The sequence below is a fragment of the Ovis aries genome, chromosome 25, assembly GCF_016772045.2.
Source record: "Ovis aries strain OAR_USU_Benz2616 breed Rambouillet chromosome 25, ARS-UI_Ramb_v3.0, whole genome shotgun sequence".
Taxonomy (NCBI): domain Eukaryota; kingdom Metazoa; phylum Chordata; class Mammalia; order Artiodactyla; family Bovidae; genus Ovis; species Ovis aries.
The window spans coordinates 29,598,239-29,615,538 of record NC_056078.1 but is presented as its reverse complement, the minus strand read 5'-3'; the positions used below and the strand labels follow the sequence as shown (position 1 = coordinate 29,615,538).

Sequence of the window (17,300 nt, the reverse complement as noted above, 5' to 3'; positions counted from 1 at the left end):
TATTAGATCATATGGTAGTTTTATTCCCAGTTTTTTAAGGAATCTCCATATTGTCCTCCATAGAGGCTGTATCAATATACATTCCCACCAACAGTTTAAGCGGGTTCCCTTTTCTTCACATCCTCTCTAGCATTTACTGTCTGTAGATTTTTTAATAATGGAAATTCTGACTGATGTGAGGTCGTATCTAGTTATAGTTTTGATTTGCATTTCTCTAATAATAAGAAATGTTGAGCATCTTTTCATGTGTTTATTAGCCTTCTCTATGTCTTTGGAGAAATGTCTGTTTAAGTCTTCTGCCTATTTTTTGACTGAGTTGTCTGTTTTCTGGCATTGAGTTGCATGAGCTGCTTGTATATTTGGGGGATCTTCTCTCAGTTGTTTCATTTGCTATTATTTACTCCCATTCTGAGGGTTGTCTTTTCACCTTGTTTATAGCTTCCTTTGTTGTGCAAAAGCTTTAAATTATATAGGTCCCACTTGTTTATTTGTTTTTAATTTCCATAATTCTAGGAGGTGGGTCACAGAGGATCCTGCTACGATTTATGTCATAGGTGGTCTGCCTATGTTTTCCTCTAAGAGTTTTATAGTTTCTGGTCTAAAACTTAAGTTTTTAATCCATTTCGAGTTTATTTTTGTGTACAGTGTTAGGAAGTGTTCTAATTTCATTGTTGCACATATAGCTATCCAGATAAAAACCATGTGATAATCTTAACAGATGCAGAAAAAGCTTTCAGCAAAATTCAGCACCTATTTATGATTAAAAACTCTTCAAAAATGGGTAGAGGGGGACCTGCCTCAACATAATAAAGGCAATGTATGATATACCCACAGCAAACATTGTTCTCAATGGTGAAACACTAAAAGCACTTCCTCTAAGATCAGGAACAAGACACTGATCCTGATCAGTGTCCGCTCTTGCCACTATTATTCATCATAGTTTTGGAAGTTCTAGCCAAGGCAGTCAGAGAAGAAAAATAAATAAAAGGAACCCAGATTGGGAAAGAAGAAGTAAAACTCTGTTTGCAGATGACATGATATGACTATACATAGAAAAACCAAAAGATAGTGTCAGAAAAGTTGTGGGATACAAAATCAATATACAGAAATCACTTGCATTCCTATAGACTAATAATAAAAAATCAGAAGGAGAAATTAAGGCATCAATTCCATTTATCACTGCAACAAAAAAGAATAAAATACCTAGGAATAAACTTACTTAAAAAGACAAAAGAGCTGTATACAGAAAACTGTAAGACACTGATGAAAGAAACCAAAGATGATATAAACAAATGGAGAGATATCCATGTATCCATGTTCTTCCAATATTGATTGGAAGAATCAATATTGTGAAAATGACAATACTACCAAAAGGAATCTACAGATTCAATGCAATCCTTATTAAATTACCAATGGCATTTTTTACAGAATTAGAACAAAAAATTTCAGAATTCATAAGGAAACACAAAAGACCCCAAAGAGCCAAAGCAAGCTTGAGAAAGAATGGAGCTAGAGGAATCAACCTTCCTAACTTCAGACTATACTACAAAGCTACAGTCAAGACAGTATGGTACTGGAACAAAAACAGAAAGATGGACCAAAAGAACAAGACTGAAAGCCCAGAGATAAACCCACACACCTATGGGCACCTTATCCTTGACAAAGGAGGCAAGAATACACAATGGAGAAAAGATAATCTCTTCAATAAGGGTGCTAGGAATATGCCTGTCTTTAGGCAAGTGCCACATTGTGTTGACTACTGCAGCTTTCTAAGTCCTGACACCATGTAGTGCAGGTGCTCTGACTTTTTTTCAATCCTGTGTGACTATTCAGTCCAATGTTTTTCCACATTAATTTTAGAATAAGCTTGTTAACCTCTACAAAACAAACAAAAAAACCTACTAGGATTTTAAATTAAATTATGCTGAATCCATAGACAAATTTGAGAACTGACATCTTCACAATTGACTCTTAAAATCCACAAAGAGGCCTTCTCTCTCCACTTACTTAGCTCTTTAATTTTTCTGAACACTATTTTGTAGTAACTGGTATACAGGTGTTACATATCTTTTAATTTATCCCAAAGTATGTTATACATCTTTTTGGTAATGAAAATAGTGATTAAAAATTTCTATTTCTGACTGTTTGCTGTTACTGTAATAGAAACATAACTGCTATTTGTGTGTTTATCTTATATTCCACAACCTTGCTGAACTCTTTTTTATTTCTAAAATCTCTTTGTAGATTTCATAGGATTTCTATAAAGACAAGCATTATGTTTAATAATAGAGATAATTTTTTTCTTTCTTTCTAATCTGGATATTTTTCATATGTTATTAGCATTGGCTAAAACATATATGACAATGCTGAATAGAAGTGCAGAGAGCAAACATCCTTGCTTTGTCCCTGATATTAGAGAAAAGTACTCAGTTTTTAATCATTTAAGTATGATGTTAGCTGTATATTTTTTGTGAATGTTTCATATTGAGTTGAAGAAGGTCCCTTCTAAGTACTATGAGGGCTTTTTATCAGGGACGGATGTTGGATTTTGACATATCTTTTTTATGTATCTATTAAGATGGTAATGCTTTTTATTTTTACTAAGTTGAATTATATTGATCAGTAAATCAACTGAATATTCCTGGTCACAATGAAGTATCCTTTTTATGTATTATTGGATTGGGTTTTCTAAAATTGGGGTGGGGTGGCAATCTCAAAATCCAAATCCATTCTAGAAAAAAGCCCTTAGTATTCTGAATACGAATAGAAGGAAGCTTCATACCAATACAGGAGACCATATGCATGTTGGGATAATATTGTTATAAGGGAGAAAAGACATATTTTAGACTAATTTTGCCCCAGAGATGTTCTAAGTACTGTATCTGAAGCCCATGAATTATGATAAGGGTCTCTATTCTAGCTAGTAAAATAAGGATAGTTATAGGCTCTCTGTGCACTCTGAAGATTATGCCCTAGGATCTTCTCAAGTGTTGTTTTTTTTCCTCAGCCTTCACTAGTTTCCTCATAGCTGATCAGCACTCAGGCTCAAAGACTTGGGTGGGACTCCGCAAATCTCCTGTGTTCTTTGTCTATGTGCTCTTTCCTTTCTGGTACTATGAACTGCAAACTCGCTCGCTAGCTGTTAGTTTTCCCAAACTTGCAGCTCCATTTCCTCAACTGAAAGAGACTGAATTCTACGTGGGTTCTCCTCTGCAATGAACTGGGAACCCTCTCCAAGTGGTAAGCTGGGTTAATCAAAGGGCACACATCCTATGAAAGAAAAAAATGGCAGTAGGTAGAAAATAAGAGCCAAGTGTATTTAGTTTTGGCTAGATATTGGCATTTTGAGAATGTATATTAAACACAGTAGATTTGGGGGAGAGGTTTGAGGGATAAAGAGGTAGGGGTAAGGACAAAGCAATCCTGAATGCATACCCTCAGAAATATATTTCACACTTCATTGCAATTTGTAAGTTAGATGTCCCCTTTCTTCCCTAGAGAACTGAAGATAGTTTATTATTACTAGAATATTTGAGGAAAACAAAGAAAGATGAGATCAAAGAGATAAACCTTACAATACCATATTTTTTATAATCAAATATGATATCCTTTTCATTTATCCTTATTAAATTTCATCACTTAACTGGTATTTCTAATCTATTAAAACTGTCGGAAGTCTCATTTTGACATTCAATTTACTTGATAATTTATTAACATGTTCCGTTATTTGCATTCTCTATATCTGCATTATCCACAAACACAAGTTTATCTGAATCACTTATCTGATATGAGCAAAGCATATCAGTATTAATTTGTCAGAAGAATTTTTTGAGACTGGTTCAACAATTATCAAATATATCAAACTGCACTATATCCAATATTCATTATTCTATAATCCATATTATGACAAATTATCTCAAATATACTATATACATCACTGCTTATTGGATTGTCATAACAAGTACTACATATCTACTGAAATGAATTCATATGAAGAGCAATCATATCAGAAAAGTTAAAGTCATCCTGACATGATTTGGAGTTCTGTTGTTAGGTTGTTGTGTTTGGCCCTTTGCGACCCCACCGACTATAGCCTGCCAGGTTCCTCTGTCCATGGGATTTTCCAGGCAAGAATACGGGAGTGGGTTGCCATTTCCTTCTCCAGAAAATCTTCCCAACTCAGGAATCAAGCCTGCATCTCCTGCATTGCAGGCAGATTATTTACTACTAAGCAACCAGGGAAGCCCTTTTGGAGCCATGTAGTAGCTTGTAATTTGACTACTTCCTCTTCTAGGTTAGGAAAAATAATTTCCCTAATAAGCGATACTAAGTTCTAGTCAAACTTTAAAAGTTCACTGATTTGTAGAATAAATTTTTTAAACTGTGATAAAATGTACATAATGTAGTAAAATTTTACCATTTAAACAATTTTAAGTGTTAAATTAACTGACATTATATTCACAATGTTCTGCTATCATCTCCACTATCCATTTACAGAAGTTTTCTGTCATCCCAAACAGAAGCTTTGGACTCATTAAATAATAACTAATTCCCCTTTGCCCTCAGTGCCTGGTAACCACTGTTTTGCTGTCTTTCTCTATGAGTTTTTCTATTTCAAATACTTCATTTCAGAGGAATTCCTATAGGAAAATTCAATATGTGTCTTCTTGTATCAGTTCAGTTCAGTTCAGTCACTCAGTCGTGTCCGACTCTTTGTGACCCCATGAATCGCAGCACGCCAGGCCTCCCAGTCTATCACCAACTCCCAGAGTTCACTCAGATTCACGTCCATCCAGTCAGTGATGCCATCCAGCCATCTCATCCTCTGTCGTCCCCTTCTTCTCCTGCCCTCAATCCCTCCCAGCATCTTTTCCAATGAGTCAACTCTTCGCATGAGGTGGCCAAAGTACTGGAGTTTCAGCTTTAGCATCATTCCTTCCAAAGAAATCCCAGGGCTGATCTCCTTCAGAATGGACTGGTTGGATCTCCTTGCAGTCCAAGGGACTCTCAAGAGTCTTCTCCAACACCACAGTTCAAAAGCTTCACTCTTTCGGCGCTCAGCCTTCTTCACAGTCCAACTCTCACATCCATACACGACCACAGGAAAAACCATAGCCTTGACTAGATGGATCTTAGTGGACAAAGTAATGTCTCTGCTTTTGAATATGCTATCTAGGTTGGTCATAACTTTTCTTCCAAGGAGTAAGCATCTCTTAATTTCATGGCTGCAGTCACCATCTGCAGTGATTTTGGAGCCCAAGAAAATAAAGTCTGACACCGTTTCCACTGTTTCCCCATCTATTTGCCATGAAGTGATGGGACCGGATGCCATGATCTTCGTTTTCTGAATGCTGAGCTTTAAGCCAACTTTTTCATTCTCCTCTTTCATCAAGAGGCTTTTAGTTCCTCTTCACTTTCTGCCATAAGGGTCTGCTTGTATAGGTAGGGCTAATTTCACTTAACATAAGTGTCTTCAAGGTTCATTCAGATTTTATCATGTATCAGGTAAAAGATTTTATTTATTTATTTATTCTGTATTTTACCAGGATCCATTCCTTTTAAAGACTGAATAGTATTCCACTGTATTTAATATATCACATTTATCTATTCATCCATTGAAAAACATCTGGTTTGCTTCCAACTTGTGGCTACTGTGAACAATGCTGATAAACACTAGTGTAAAAGCATTTAAATCCCTGCTTTGAAGCAGTTTTTTTTTTTTTTTTTAATACCTGTAAGTGGAATTGTTGGGTCATAATGTAATAGTAAAAACAAAGACCATGGCATCTGGTCCCATTACTTCATGGCAAATAGACAGGGAAACAATGCAAACAGTGACAGCCTACTTTCTTGTGCTCCAAATCACTGTGGATGGTGACCGCAGTCATGAAATGAAAAGATGTTTGCTCGCCAGAAGAAAAGCAATGACAAACCTAGACAGCATATTAAAAAGCAGAGACAGTGCTTTGCTTACTTTGCCTACAATGGTCTATCTAGTCAAAGCTATGGTTTTCCCAGTAGTCATGTATGGATGTGATAGCTAGACAATAAAAAAGGCTGAGTGCTGAAGAACTGATGCCTTCGAACTGTGATGCTGGAGAAGATTTTTGAGAGTCCCCTGGACAGCAAGGAGATCAAACCAGTCAATCCTAAATGAAATCAACCCTGAATATTCATTAGAAGGACTGATGCTGAAGCTGAAGTTCCAATACTTTGGCTACCTGATGCGAAGAGCCAAGTCACTGGAAAAGACCCTGATGCTGGGAAAGACCGAAGGCAGGAGAGGACAACAGAAGATGAGATGGCTGGATGGCATCACCGACTCAATGGACATGAGTCTGAGTGAACTCCAGGAGATGGTGAAGGACAGGGAAGCCTGGCATGCTGTAGTCCATGAGGTCGCACAGAGTTGGACACGACTGAGTGACTGAGCGACAATAGTGGTGATAACCCCGCTTAACTTTTTGAGGAGCATCAAATCGCTTTTCACAGCAGCCGCATCATTCACATTCCCAGCAACTATGCACAAGGGTTTCCATTTCTCAGCATTCTTGGCAATACTTGCTATTTTCCATTTTTTGACAACAGCCATCCAAAAGGGTACCAAGTAGTATCTCATTTTGGTTTCATTTGCATTTCTCTAATTATTAGTGATGGTGAGCATCTTTTCATGTGCGCTTACTGCCAGTCTGTATGTCTTCTCTGAAGCAATGTTTAAGTCCTTTGATAATTTTTAAATGGGATTGTTTCCTTTGTCGAGATATATTTGAGTTGCTGAGATATACATTCTGGACATTAATCCCTTATCAGATGTATTTATTTTCTTCCATCCGTGGCTTGTCTTTCACTTTCTTGACAGTGTCCTTTGATGCACGAAAGTTTTTAATTTTAATGAAGTCCGATTGCTTTTTTTGTTGATTGCACTTTTGAAGTTTTTTTAAACAATAAAGAACATTTTGATATCGGCATTTTCTGCAAAACTAATCATTCTTAGGCCTCTATTCTTTTCTATTCTCCTATGTCTCAGTCAAATTTTCAGCACTGCTCCTTTGTTCTATAAATGCTTTCCATCATTTTTACATATGTTTTACAAACATGAGCTCCTATTAAACAGTTTTCTGTGTGTTCTATAGAGCTTTTTATTTTTATTAAGGCTCCTCTTCATTTTCCTTTTAATTAAGGTCATTTGAGATTCTAAAGTCATAACTGAATTTTTGCTGGTATTCAATCCTCTCAAATTTTATTTTGCAAATCTCATTCTTTAGAATGACATTTATCTTTTTTAAAACTTTTAAAGTTTATCTTCTTAAAGTCTAAGTATTGCCATTCTACTGTTTCTGACTATAAAGGACTCTGGATTCAAGTGTCAATTTCTCCCAAGCACTCTCAGACTACTATACTAATGACCAATTCTTTAACATTATTTAAAGAGTCTAGAATAGCACTTTTCTTAAGAGCTTCCTGTACCTAGAAAATAACATTGACAATACGGAAAATCTAAAATACAGATTTCAGTCAAATGAGACCTCTAGCAGATACCTAGGAGATCAAGGTTTTACCACTATTTCTTGCCATTATGTCAGTTTGTTAATCATTAAGAATGTAGCATGTCCTTCAATTGGTTAAGGGCCCTTAGAAGATATTCACACCATATGATTTCCACACCAATAACCCACAAGTTACTTCCAGGTCAAATTTTATGTTATTCTAGGCAGACAATATAGTTATTTTATTTAGATATAAAATTGGTGAATATAATCAAACTAAGTTAGAATCACAGAATCTGAATCAGAATGGACTTCTGAGGTAATTCACACAATTTCACACATTCATAAAAGGAAGATATAGCAAAAGTCTCCTTTTTTTCTATTTCAAGGATTTTTACAAGTATTTATGGATTTTTATAGTCTACAGGTAAGACAGAAGGTATGAATATTAAATTAAAAAATTTTGTTTTCACTAAATTGGAATGAAATAAATTATAATCTTGATAAAAAATAAAAGCTATAAAATTTAAATGAAATTTCCTTTTATCACCTTCAAATATAAGACAATATTAGCAAAAATAATACTATAAATAAACACATTTGACTACAAATTACAATATACAACCATATAGTCATAATTTATTAAACTGACTCAAGACCTTGAAAATGTACTTAACTTCATAAAACATTTATTTCAGCTACATATCACTTATCTTAATCCATGAAAATATCAAACGAAAACATGATTTTACGGGGTCAGAAAACAGTTTATGTTAAGGGCTAAGGATTAGGGGAAGGCTTGACTGACAAAGAAGATGAAAACATTTTTTATCTTGCTTATGCTTACAAGTCATATAACAGGTATACATTTGCAAAAGCTCACAGAAATGTTATAGGAGCTCATAGGCGTGATTATAAACCTGAACAACCAAATTTTTAAAAAGACTAACTGCTCATTATGTAAGGAATTAGTATATTCCAAAGGAAATACTGAAAATAATGAACTATAGTGGACCGAACTGAGGCCATTTTACTGTGTAATTCTCAAGTGTACTTCTGCAGTTGTTTAAGTTTTTATTTATGTATTTCTAAACACATACACAAACAGAAACCAAAAGCAAGGTACTTTTATTTAAAAAATTACTCACCACTTCGTTTCCAAAAAGTATGTCAACAAAAGGCATAACTTTCATCAATGATTCCTTGTAGAACTGACTAATAAACGGTGCAGACAGATTCAAAGTGAAAATTCTGTTGTTTTCAGAAGCATGGTGAGCCACTTTTAAAACTGACTCTGGAGAAACTGTGAGGAAAAAACCCTGGGTAAAGAAAAAAAGGAGAAATTAGAAATGCTATCTCCACAGAATCATTCTCAGTGAGAATACAAGAAATCTATACAAAATACAGATGAATCACAAGCTGGAATCAAGACCGCAAGGAGAAATATCAACAATCTCACATATGCAGATGATATCACTCTGATGGCAGAAACTGAAAAGGAACTAAAGATCCTCTTGATGAGGGTGAAAGAAGAGAGTGAAAAAGCTGGCTTAAAACTCAACATTCAACTGATGGCATTTCATAGCAAGTAACAGATTTTTTGTCCTGGGCTCCAAAATCACTGCGGACGGTTATTGCAGCCTTGAAATTAAAAGATGCTCCTTGGAAGGAAAGTTATGACAAACCTGGACAGCATATTAAAAACAAGAGACATCACTTTGTCAACAAAAGTCTGTATAGTCCAAGCTATGGTTTTTTCAGTAGTCATGAATAGATCTGAGAGTTGGACCGTAGACAAGGCTGAGCGCCAAAGAACTGATGCTTTCAAATTGTGGTGCTAGAGAAGACTCGTGAGAGTCCCATAGAATGCAAGGAGATCAAATCAGTTAATCCTAAAGTTAATTAATCTTGAACATTCATTGGAAGGACTAATGTTGAAGCTGAAGCTTGAATACTTTGGCCACCTTATGTGAAGAGCTGATTTACTGGAAAAGACCCTGATGCTGGGAAAGATTGAAGGGAAAAGGAGAAAGGATTGGCAGAGGATGAAATGGTTAGGCAGCATTACCAACTCATTGGACACTATCTAAGCAAACTCCACAAGACAGTGAAGAACAGGGGAGCCTGGCATGCTGCAGCCCACGGGGGTCACAAAGAATTGGATATGACTGAGCAACTTAACAACACCAACAACATACATAATACAAAAGCCTCTACAAGTGAAAGTGTGAGTCACTCAGTCGTGTCTGACTCTTTGCAACCCCCATGGACTATACAGTCCTGGAATTCTCCAGGCCAAACTACCGGAGTGGGTAGATGTTCCCTTCTACACAACCCAGGGATTGAACCCAGGTCTCCCTTACTGCAGGCGAATTTTTTACCAGCTGAGCCACAAGGGAAGCCCAGCCTCTACAATGTAAACCTTAAAAATGCAATTATAAAATGCAAACCAGGAAACTACAGCATTTGATCAGGAGAAAAGTTTATCATCTGAGTACTGTATGCTTATTATGTGCCATTTCATTAGAGAAGAGTTTTGGAGAAGGTGGTGGCACCACACTCCAGTACTCTTGCCTGGAAAATCCCATGGACAGAGGAACCTGGTAGGCTGCAGTCCATGGGGTCTTGAAGAGTCAGAGACGACTGAGCGACTTCACTTTCACTTTTCACTTTCATGCACTGGAGAAGGAAATGGCAACCCACTCCAGCGTTCTTGCCTGGAGAATCCCAGGGACGGGGGAACCTGGTGGGCTGCCGTCTATGGGGTCGCACAGAGTCGGACACGACTGAAGCTACTTAGCAGCAGCAGCAGCAACCTTAAGTTACAAAACAGCTATTGAAATGCTCACTTATAATTGAGAGACTAACTACGTCCCTCTTGCAAACTCAAAAAGTTTAAAGAGAAAATAAGATTTTGAACATTAAAAAATCAACTTTCTGGAAGAAGTCATGTGTACTGGGGTATATTTTTGAAGAGTATCTTTCCCTTAAAAATCTTGAAGTATTTAGAGAGAACTTTATAATTATCTCTTACTAAAGTATTGCTAATAAAATTATAAGAAATATGTTCTCCAATCAAAATAACACAAAACTTTTTCATCATTTAAAATTCTAATGCATTCATTCTTTACCAATAGTCAACTGTTTAGAAAGGTAACATCATTTATTATTAGGTAATATCATTTAATCTTTTCATCTTTATTTTTTAACCAAATACCATGTCACTTGAGAACTACGAGCATTCAAGCTGCTTTGCTATTTTTGTCACTTGGAGAATTAAGATGAACAGTGTATATAGCATCTTGTCTCCATAGTAATATGGATGTATTTGCTCTTTAGTCTTTCATTTAATGAGGAGAGTTTAAAACTCTCCCCTTCTCCTAATTCTCCCCAAACTGTTTCAGCATGAAATAAAAACCTCCCAGAGTTAGCACTCTGCCAGCTGTGGATTAACCACAGACAGGCATAGAATGGTCTACATAAATAGTAACCTGGTCAAATAATTAGGCTTCTCACCAACTTCAGACTGAAAATTTGATCTGTGCTAAAATACATCTGATTGTAATTTAAGGTACAGAACAGTATGCCCCTGGAGTCTAAATGTGGCCTCATTCCAAATGTGTATATGTTGTATGCATGTTTAACTTTAAAATGCAACATAAGAGCATGTGATGTGGACAGCAGAACTTCCATTTTACAAAGAATATACAAAAAAAGGTCAGTTTTTAATTGAGGCATATTCACAATTTAAATTAATTCCATTTTTTGAATTGTTTCTTGTTTCTCTTTAAGTAAATATTTAGTATTTGAGCAATTATGGATTTGTGCTCTGTTAGAGTGCAAAGACCTAAAATTGATGCCAACCATAATTTTTCTTTCTTGATTTATATCCATTGCTAAGCCACATGTTTCAGAGTATAGTATCACCAAAAATAAAAACAGTGCCAGTATAAATTTTTTTTTCAAGTAACAGGTTTTTAATAAAAACAGACCAATAGTTTAGAGAGCTATAGTTTAGAAAAACACTCTACAGAATCAACAAAACTTTTGTAATATTCTAATAAGGAATTTCAGTCAGCACAAGTTAGCCCTGCTACTCTTTGGCCATAAGAACAATGAAAAGCAAAGTAGATCCTAACTCTTAGAGACTGGTTAATATTAATCAGAATTGAGGGTGAAGTGAGACAATTTTATCCATTAAAATGAAAACTGAAGCAGAACAAAAAGGCAGGAGGAAAAGGAATGGGGAAAGCCTAAGGCAGAGCCAAAGAACCGTTTTTTATCAGAGGCAGACATAAAATTTGGAAATCCCAAGTATGCAGATTTGTCAGTCAGCCACTCTGAGGATTTCTCAGGGTAGCTTAAATATGGGGGAATGTACGGAACTGAAGTGTTTAAAACACTAAAAGAAAAGAAAAGAAACTGCTCATTTAAAATCACATCAAAAATAACATACCTACAAATAAACTTAACCAAGGAGGTGAAAAAGCTATACTCTGAAAACTATGAAACACTGACGAAGGAAAATGAAAGATAATATACACACAATAAAGGAAAGATATTCCATGTTCATGGAATAGAAGAATTAAAATGATTAAAATGTCCATATCACTAAAAGCAATCTATAGATTCATTGCAATCTTGATCAGATAACTCAAAGCATCTTGTACAGAGCAAGAACAAATAATCCTATAATTTACATGGAATTATAAAAGACCCCAAATTGGCAAAGCAATCTTGAGAAAGAAGAAGAGAGCTGGAAGAATCATGTTCCCTGACTTCAGATTATACTACAAAGCTACAGTCATCAAAACTATATAGTACTGGCAGAGAAAGAGAAACACAGATCAACGGAAAGGAATAGAGGGCCCAAAAGAAACTCATGCATTGTGTTTAATTAATCTATGAGAAAGGAGGCAAGGATAAACAACGGAGAAAAGACAGTCTTTTCAATGACTGGTGCTGGCAAAATTGGACAGCTACGTGTAGAAAAAATAAATTAGTACATACTCAAACATCATACACAAAAATACACTCAGAATGTATTAAACACCTAACACCTAAATGTAAGACTGGATGCCATAAAACTCCTAGAGAAAAACAGAGGTGAAATACTCTTTGACAGATATTATTACAATTTTGGGGGAAGCTGTCTCCTAAAGCAAAGGAAATAAAAGCAAAACTAAACAAATGGAATTTAATTAAACTTAAAAGCTTTTGTACTGCAAAGGAAACCATCAACAAAATAAAAACACAATCTACAGAATGAGAGAAGTTTGTAAATAATATGACCAATAAGGAGTTAATATCCGAAATGTTACATAAACAGTCTATATACCTCAATATCAAAAATATAAGCAATCCAATTTTAAAAATGGGCAGAAGATCTGAGTAGACATTTCTAAAGAAGATATACAGATGACCAATAGGTGCATGAAAAGATTCTTAATCATTCAGTTCAGTTCAGTTTAGTCGCTCAGTAATGTCTGACTCTGCGACCCCATGAATCGCAGCACGCCAGGCCTCCCTGTCCATCACCAACTCCCGAAGTTCACTCAGACTCACGTCCATCGAGTCAGTGATGCCATCCAGCCATCTCATCCTCTGTCATCCCCTCCTCCTCCTGCCCCCAATCCCTCCCAGCATCAGAGTCTTTTCCAATGAGTCAACTCTTATTCATTAGAGAAATGCAAATCAAAGCCACAATGAGATATCATGTCACATCTGTCAAAAGGGCTGTCATCAAAAAGTCTATAAATGATAGATATTTGGAAAATTATGAAGTAAAAGAACAATTGCACATTGTTGGTGGGAATGGAAATTAGTACTGGCACTACATAAACAGTATGGAAGTTCCTCAAAAAACTAAAAACAGAAATACCATATGATCCTGCCATTCTAGTGCTGAATATATATTCAAAGAAACCAAAAACACTAATTCAAAACGATAAAAACACTCCAAAGTTCAAAGCAGCTGAAAGCAACTAAATGTCCATCAAAAGATGAATGGATAAAGAAGATCACTCAGCCATAAACAGGAATGAAATTCTGCCATTTGCAATAATGTGAACAGACCTAGAGTGTATTACACTTCATGAAATAAGTCAGACAGAGAAAGACAGATACTTTTTATTATCACATATGAATGTAATAATTCATAGATATAAAAAGACAACTGTGATTACCAGAAGTGGGATGGGGCAAGACGGCAGTATGACATTAAGAGATATAACCTACTACATATAAAATAAATAGGCTATAAATATACTCACTGTACATCACAGGAAAATGAGCCATCATTTTCTAATAATTTAAATGAAATATAAATCTATTAAAAAATAGAATCAATATGTTGTACACCTGAAACTAATATATTGTAAATCAATTATAGTTCAATTAAAAAATAAAATACATAGAATATAAAATCACTGTAGTAACTTAATGATGAAGAAAGGTTGCTGAAATTACTATATTAATACTGCTGATGGGAGTGCAATTGACACTTTTCCAAGAAAATAAATTGAAAATATGATGAATTATAAAATTCATATTCTTTGATGCAATAATTCTAAGAGTCTACCTCAAGTAAATAATTCAAAATATGGAAAATATTCATTTAGGAATATATCAGTATACTATACATGTGACTTAAACATAAATATTCAATAATAGAGGAATAAGTAGTCAAGTAAGAATTGGCATATACACTCATTCTAACTTTGGCTATGGATCATTTAAAATGTGGCTAGTTCAAATGAAGAATTGAATTTCAAATTTTATTTAATTTTAATTTAAATTTAAGAAGCCACATGTCGATAATGAGCATATGCAATGTGGTTAGTGTGACTGTGGAACTGAATTTTTTATATAATTTTTTTGAAATTTCAAAATGGAAGGAATGAAAAATATTCTTCTATTAAATACATTTTTATTGTTTTGGTACGGTTACATTTCATTTTGACCGTTGACAATTTAGTGACTGTGCTGTGTTACAAATGTAAAACAGATACCAATTTCAAAGAAAAAAAGAAGGTTAAAAATATAATTAATAATTTTATATAAATATGTGTTGAAATGATAATTATTTTAGATATTTGAAGTTAAATATATTGTTAACATTATTTTACTTGTTTCTTTTTACATTTTCAATGTCTCTACTAGAAAATTTTAAATTGTGTGGGTTTTATTGTATTTCCACTGGATAATGCTATTCTAGAGAATACTTTGAAGATAATAAAAAGGATAATTATGAAACAAAGCGGCAAAGTGGAAAATGTTTATGCCACACAAGTGTTAAATGAAACATAAGCTATATAAGTAGTATATGCAAAATATGGTTATAAACTATATTACATCAGTAGGAAAAGAATCTAGTAGGGGATACTCCAAAAGCAAATATGGTCACATTTCAGTAGAAAAATTATGGATGATTTTCATGTTTTTATTTTTCAAATTTTGGAGAAGTAGTTTAATTATTCTCTGATATAAACTCTTCAAAAGAGAGACTTCCCTGGTGGTCCAGTGGTTAACAATCTGCCTGCAGCGGACAAAGGTTTGATTTCTGGTCCAGGAAGATCCGCAAGCCATGGAACAGCTAAGCGCCTGAGCCACAATGACTGAACCTGTGCAAGCCACAACTACTGAAACTATCCGCTACACCCCCCCGCCCCCCCAGCCTGTGCTCCACAGTAAGAGAAGCCACTGCAATAAGAAGCCTGTGCACAGCCACGGGAATAGCTCCCACTCGCCGCAATGGAAGTCTGCACATACCAATGAAGACCCAGCGCAGCCAAAAATAAATAAATAAATATTTTAAAAAAGAAAAAGAATACACAATAACATAAAAATATTTGGACAACTAGAAGCCCTACCAAACGCAGACTAGCACTGATGAGGGATGGCTGAGAGTACCAGATGCTGTATCTCAAGATGTACGACTGTTGTCTGTTTTAAAGAACATAATTAGTCTGTTTTCCACACCATAACGAAAGTGCCATAGTAACACTAGTCAAGACTAGTTGAGAGAGTGAATAAATAAGAAGCCAAAAAAAAAAAAAAAACACAAAACTCATACAGCATGTTTTCTTTCTTTTAATGGGTCCTATGTGTTCTGCAAATCTCTTATAGAGTAGAAAATGTAGTTCCTTGTAGGAGTGTGAGGATCAAGTATGAATTATTACAAAGCATAGTTCCTATATGTTTGTAAGGAAAATACTGACTTTGACTAACATTAGGATAATGTGTAAATTGTTTACAATTGCAATGTTATGATATGCACTCCTTTATAGCAATGACAGGAAAAGAATCACTAAAAGAAGAAAGTCAGAAAAAATATACTAGTGATGCTGTAACGCTTATGTTACCACTGACTAAAGTAATCCAGCAATGGAACAGGATAATTCACCTGGTTCTTCTTGCCTTTTGGAAGCATAAATAAAATCACTCATTCCACAAATATATTAATCTTTTTCAGGATTAAAAAAACATGAACAGGTGAAAAGATGTCAGGTTTTCTTCCATACGAAATAAACAGCTTCAAAAGCATGTAATAGGAGGAAGCAATGTAGAAAGAACATGGATTTCAGGGAGATACATGCAAGGATATTTACCACAGCTTTGCTGAAAGTATAAGGAAATGTTAAACATTCTGAAAGTTCCTTTCTAAGGAAAAAGACACAGAAAATGTGGTGAATACATACTGTTATACAAAGATATAAAGTAATATACTAGAAACATATGCATCAGATTGCATATAGTTCATCCTTTTATATACTGTGTACAATAAACACACAAGTGCACACACCTAAAACATGATGATTCATTTTTCAAGCATGCAAGACACATATCAAACACACTGGAGTATCCATAGAGTGAAGAAGAATTAGGAGAGATCAGGAATGATAGGGAAAAATAAACTAATAAAAGAGAAGCCATACCTAAGCCAAATAATAATAATTTGTCAAAATCTGAGATGGATTCACTCAATTCTCAGTGCGAGAGGTTAAACAAACTAGTATATTTAAACAGTCTGCCAGTCTTAGTACTTATTATGTGACCTGAGCTATGTAACCTCCCTAGGTTTATTATCTAAAAAATGGGAATACAAATGCCTATTAAGGTTGTTGTGAAAATTAAATGAATGCTTCATATAATGCCTGGCATGAAGCATGCACTCCACACATACTAACATTTTATTAATATTATTTCTGCAGTAATATCAAGAGCGTTACAAAGTTTTGTTTTTCTATTAATGTTGAGTTCTATTTTATAGCTCTTAGTTATAATGCTGCTCAAAAATATGCTTTTAAACTTGAATATAGAGCTTGGTATTTCCTTTGAAATACAAATACATAAAACAAAATCCATCATTCCCTTTCCAAAAGCTCCTTGCCTCCTATCTCTCCTTGATTTAATCATCCTATATCCTGCTGACAGATTAATCACACCAATCAGTCTTCTTTTACTAGTAAATTAAATCCAAATGTCTCACACCCCAGCATTCAAAGCTCTCCACAATAATATTCCAACTTTCAGAGTATATCAGCTGTAACCTCTATTACTCTACAAGGTATGTCCTTCCTTCAATCATATAGAAGGAATTGCTTCCCCCAAAATAAATCTCAGTCATTATGGGTTTTTTTTTCTGTTTAAATTATCCACCCCCTCTACCTGTTAGAATTTTACCCCTCCATCAAGGTCCATTTTAAGTTGAACATTCATCCCACAAAGTCATACTGCATTCCTACCAACAGATACACTCTTTTTTCTTTGACCCTCCATAATATATACTATAAAATAAATAACCAAGAGTAT

General features: G+C 34.9%; 1 protein-coding gene across 2 annotated transcripts in view; it reads right to left on the bottom strand.

The window, feature by feature from the left end:
• Nucleotides 1–17,300, bottom strand: part of ADK (adenosine kinase) — a 544,106-nt gene that overhangs the window by 157,456 nt on the left and 369,350 nt on the right. For both annotated transcript variants that reach the window (XM_012105377.3, XM_004021485.5), the window contains exon 7: nucleotides 8,636–8,806. In XM_012105377.3, coding sequence (XP_011960767.1) covers nucleotides 8,636–8,806 — 171 coding nt within the window. The remainder of the gene's footprint in view (nucleotides 1–8,635; nucleotides 8,807–17,300) is intronic.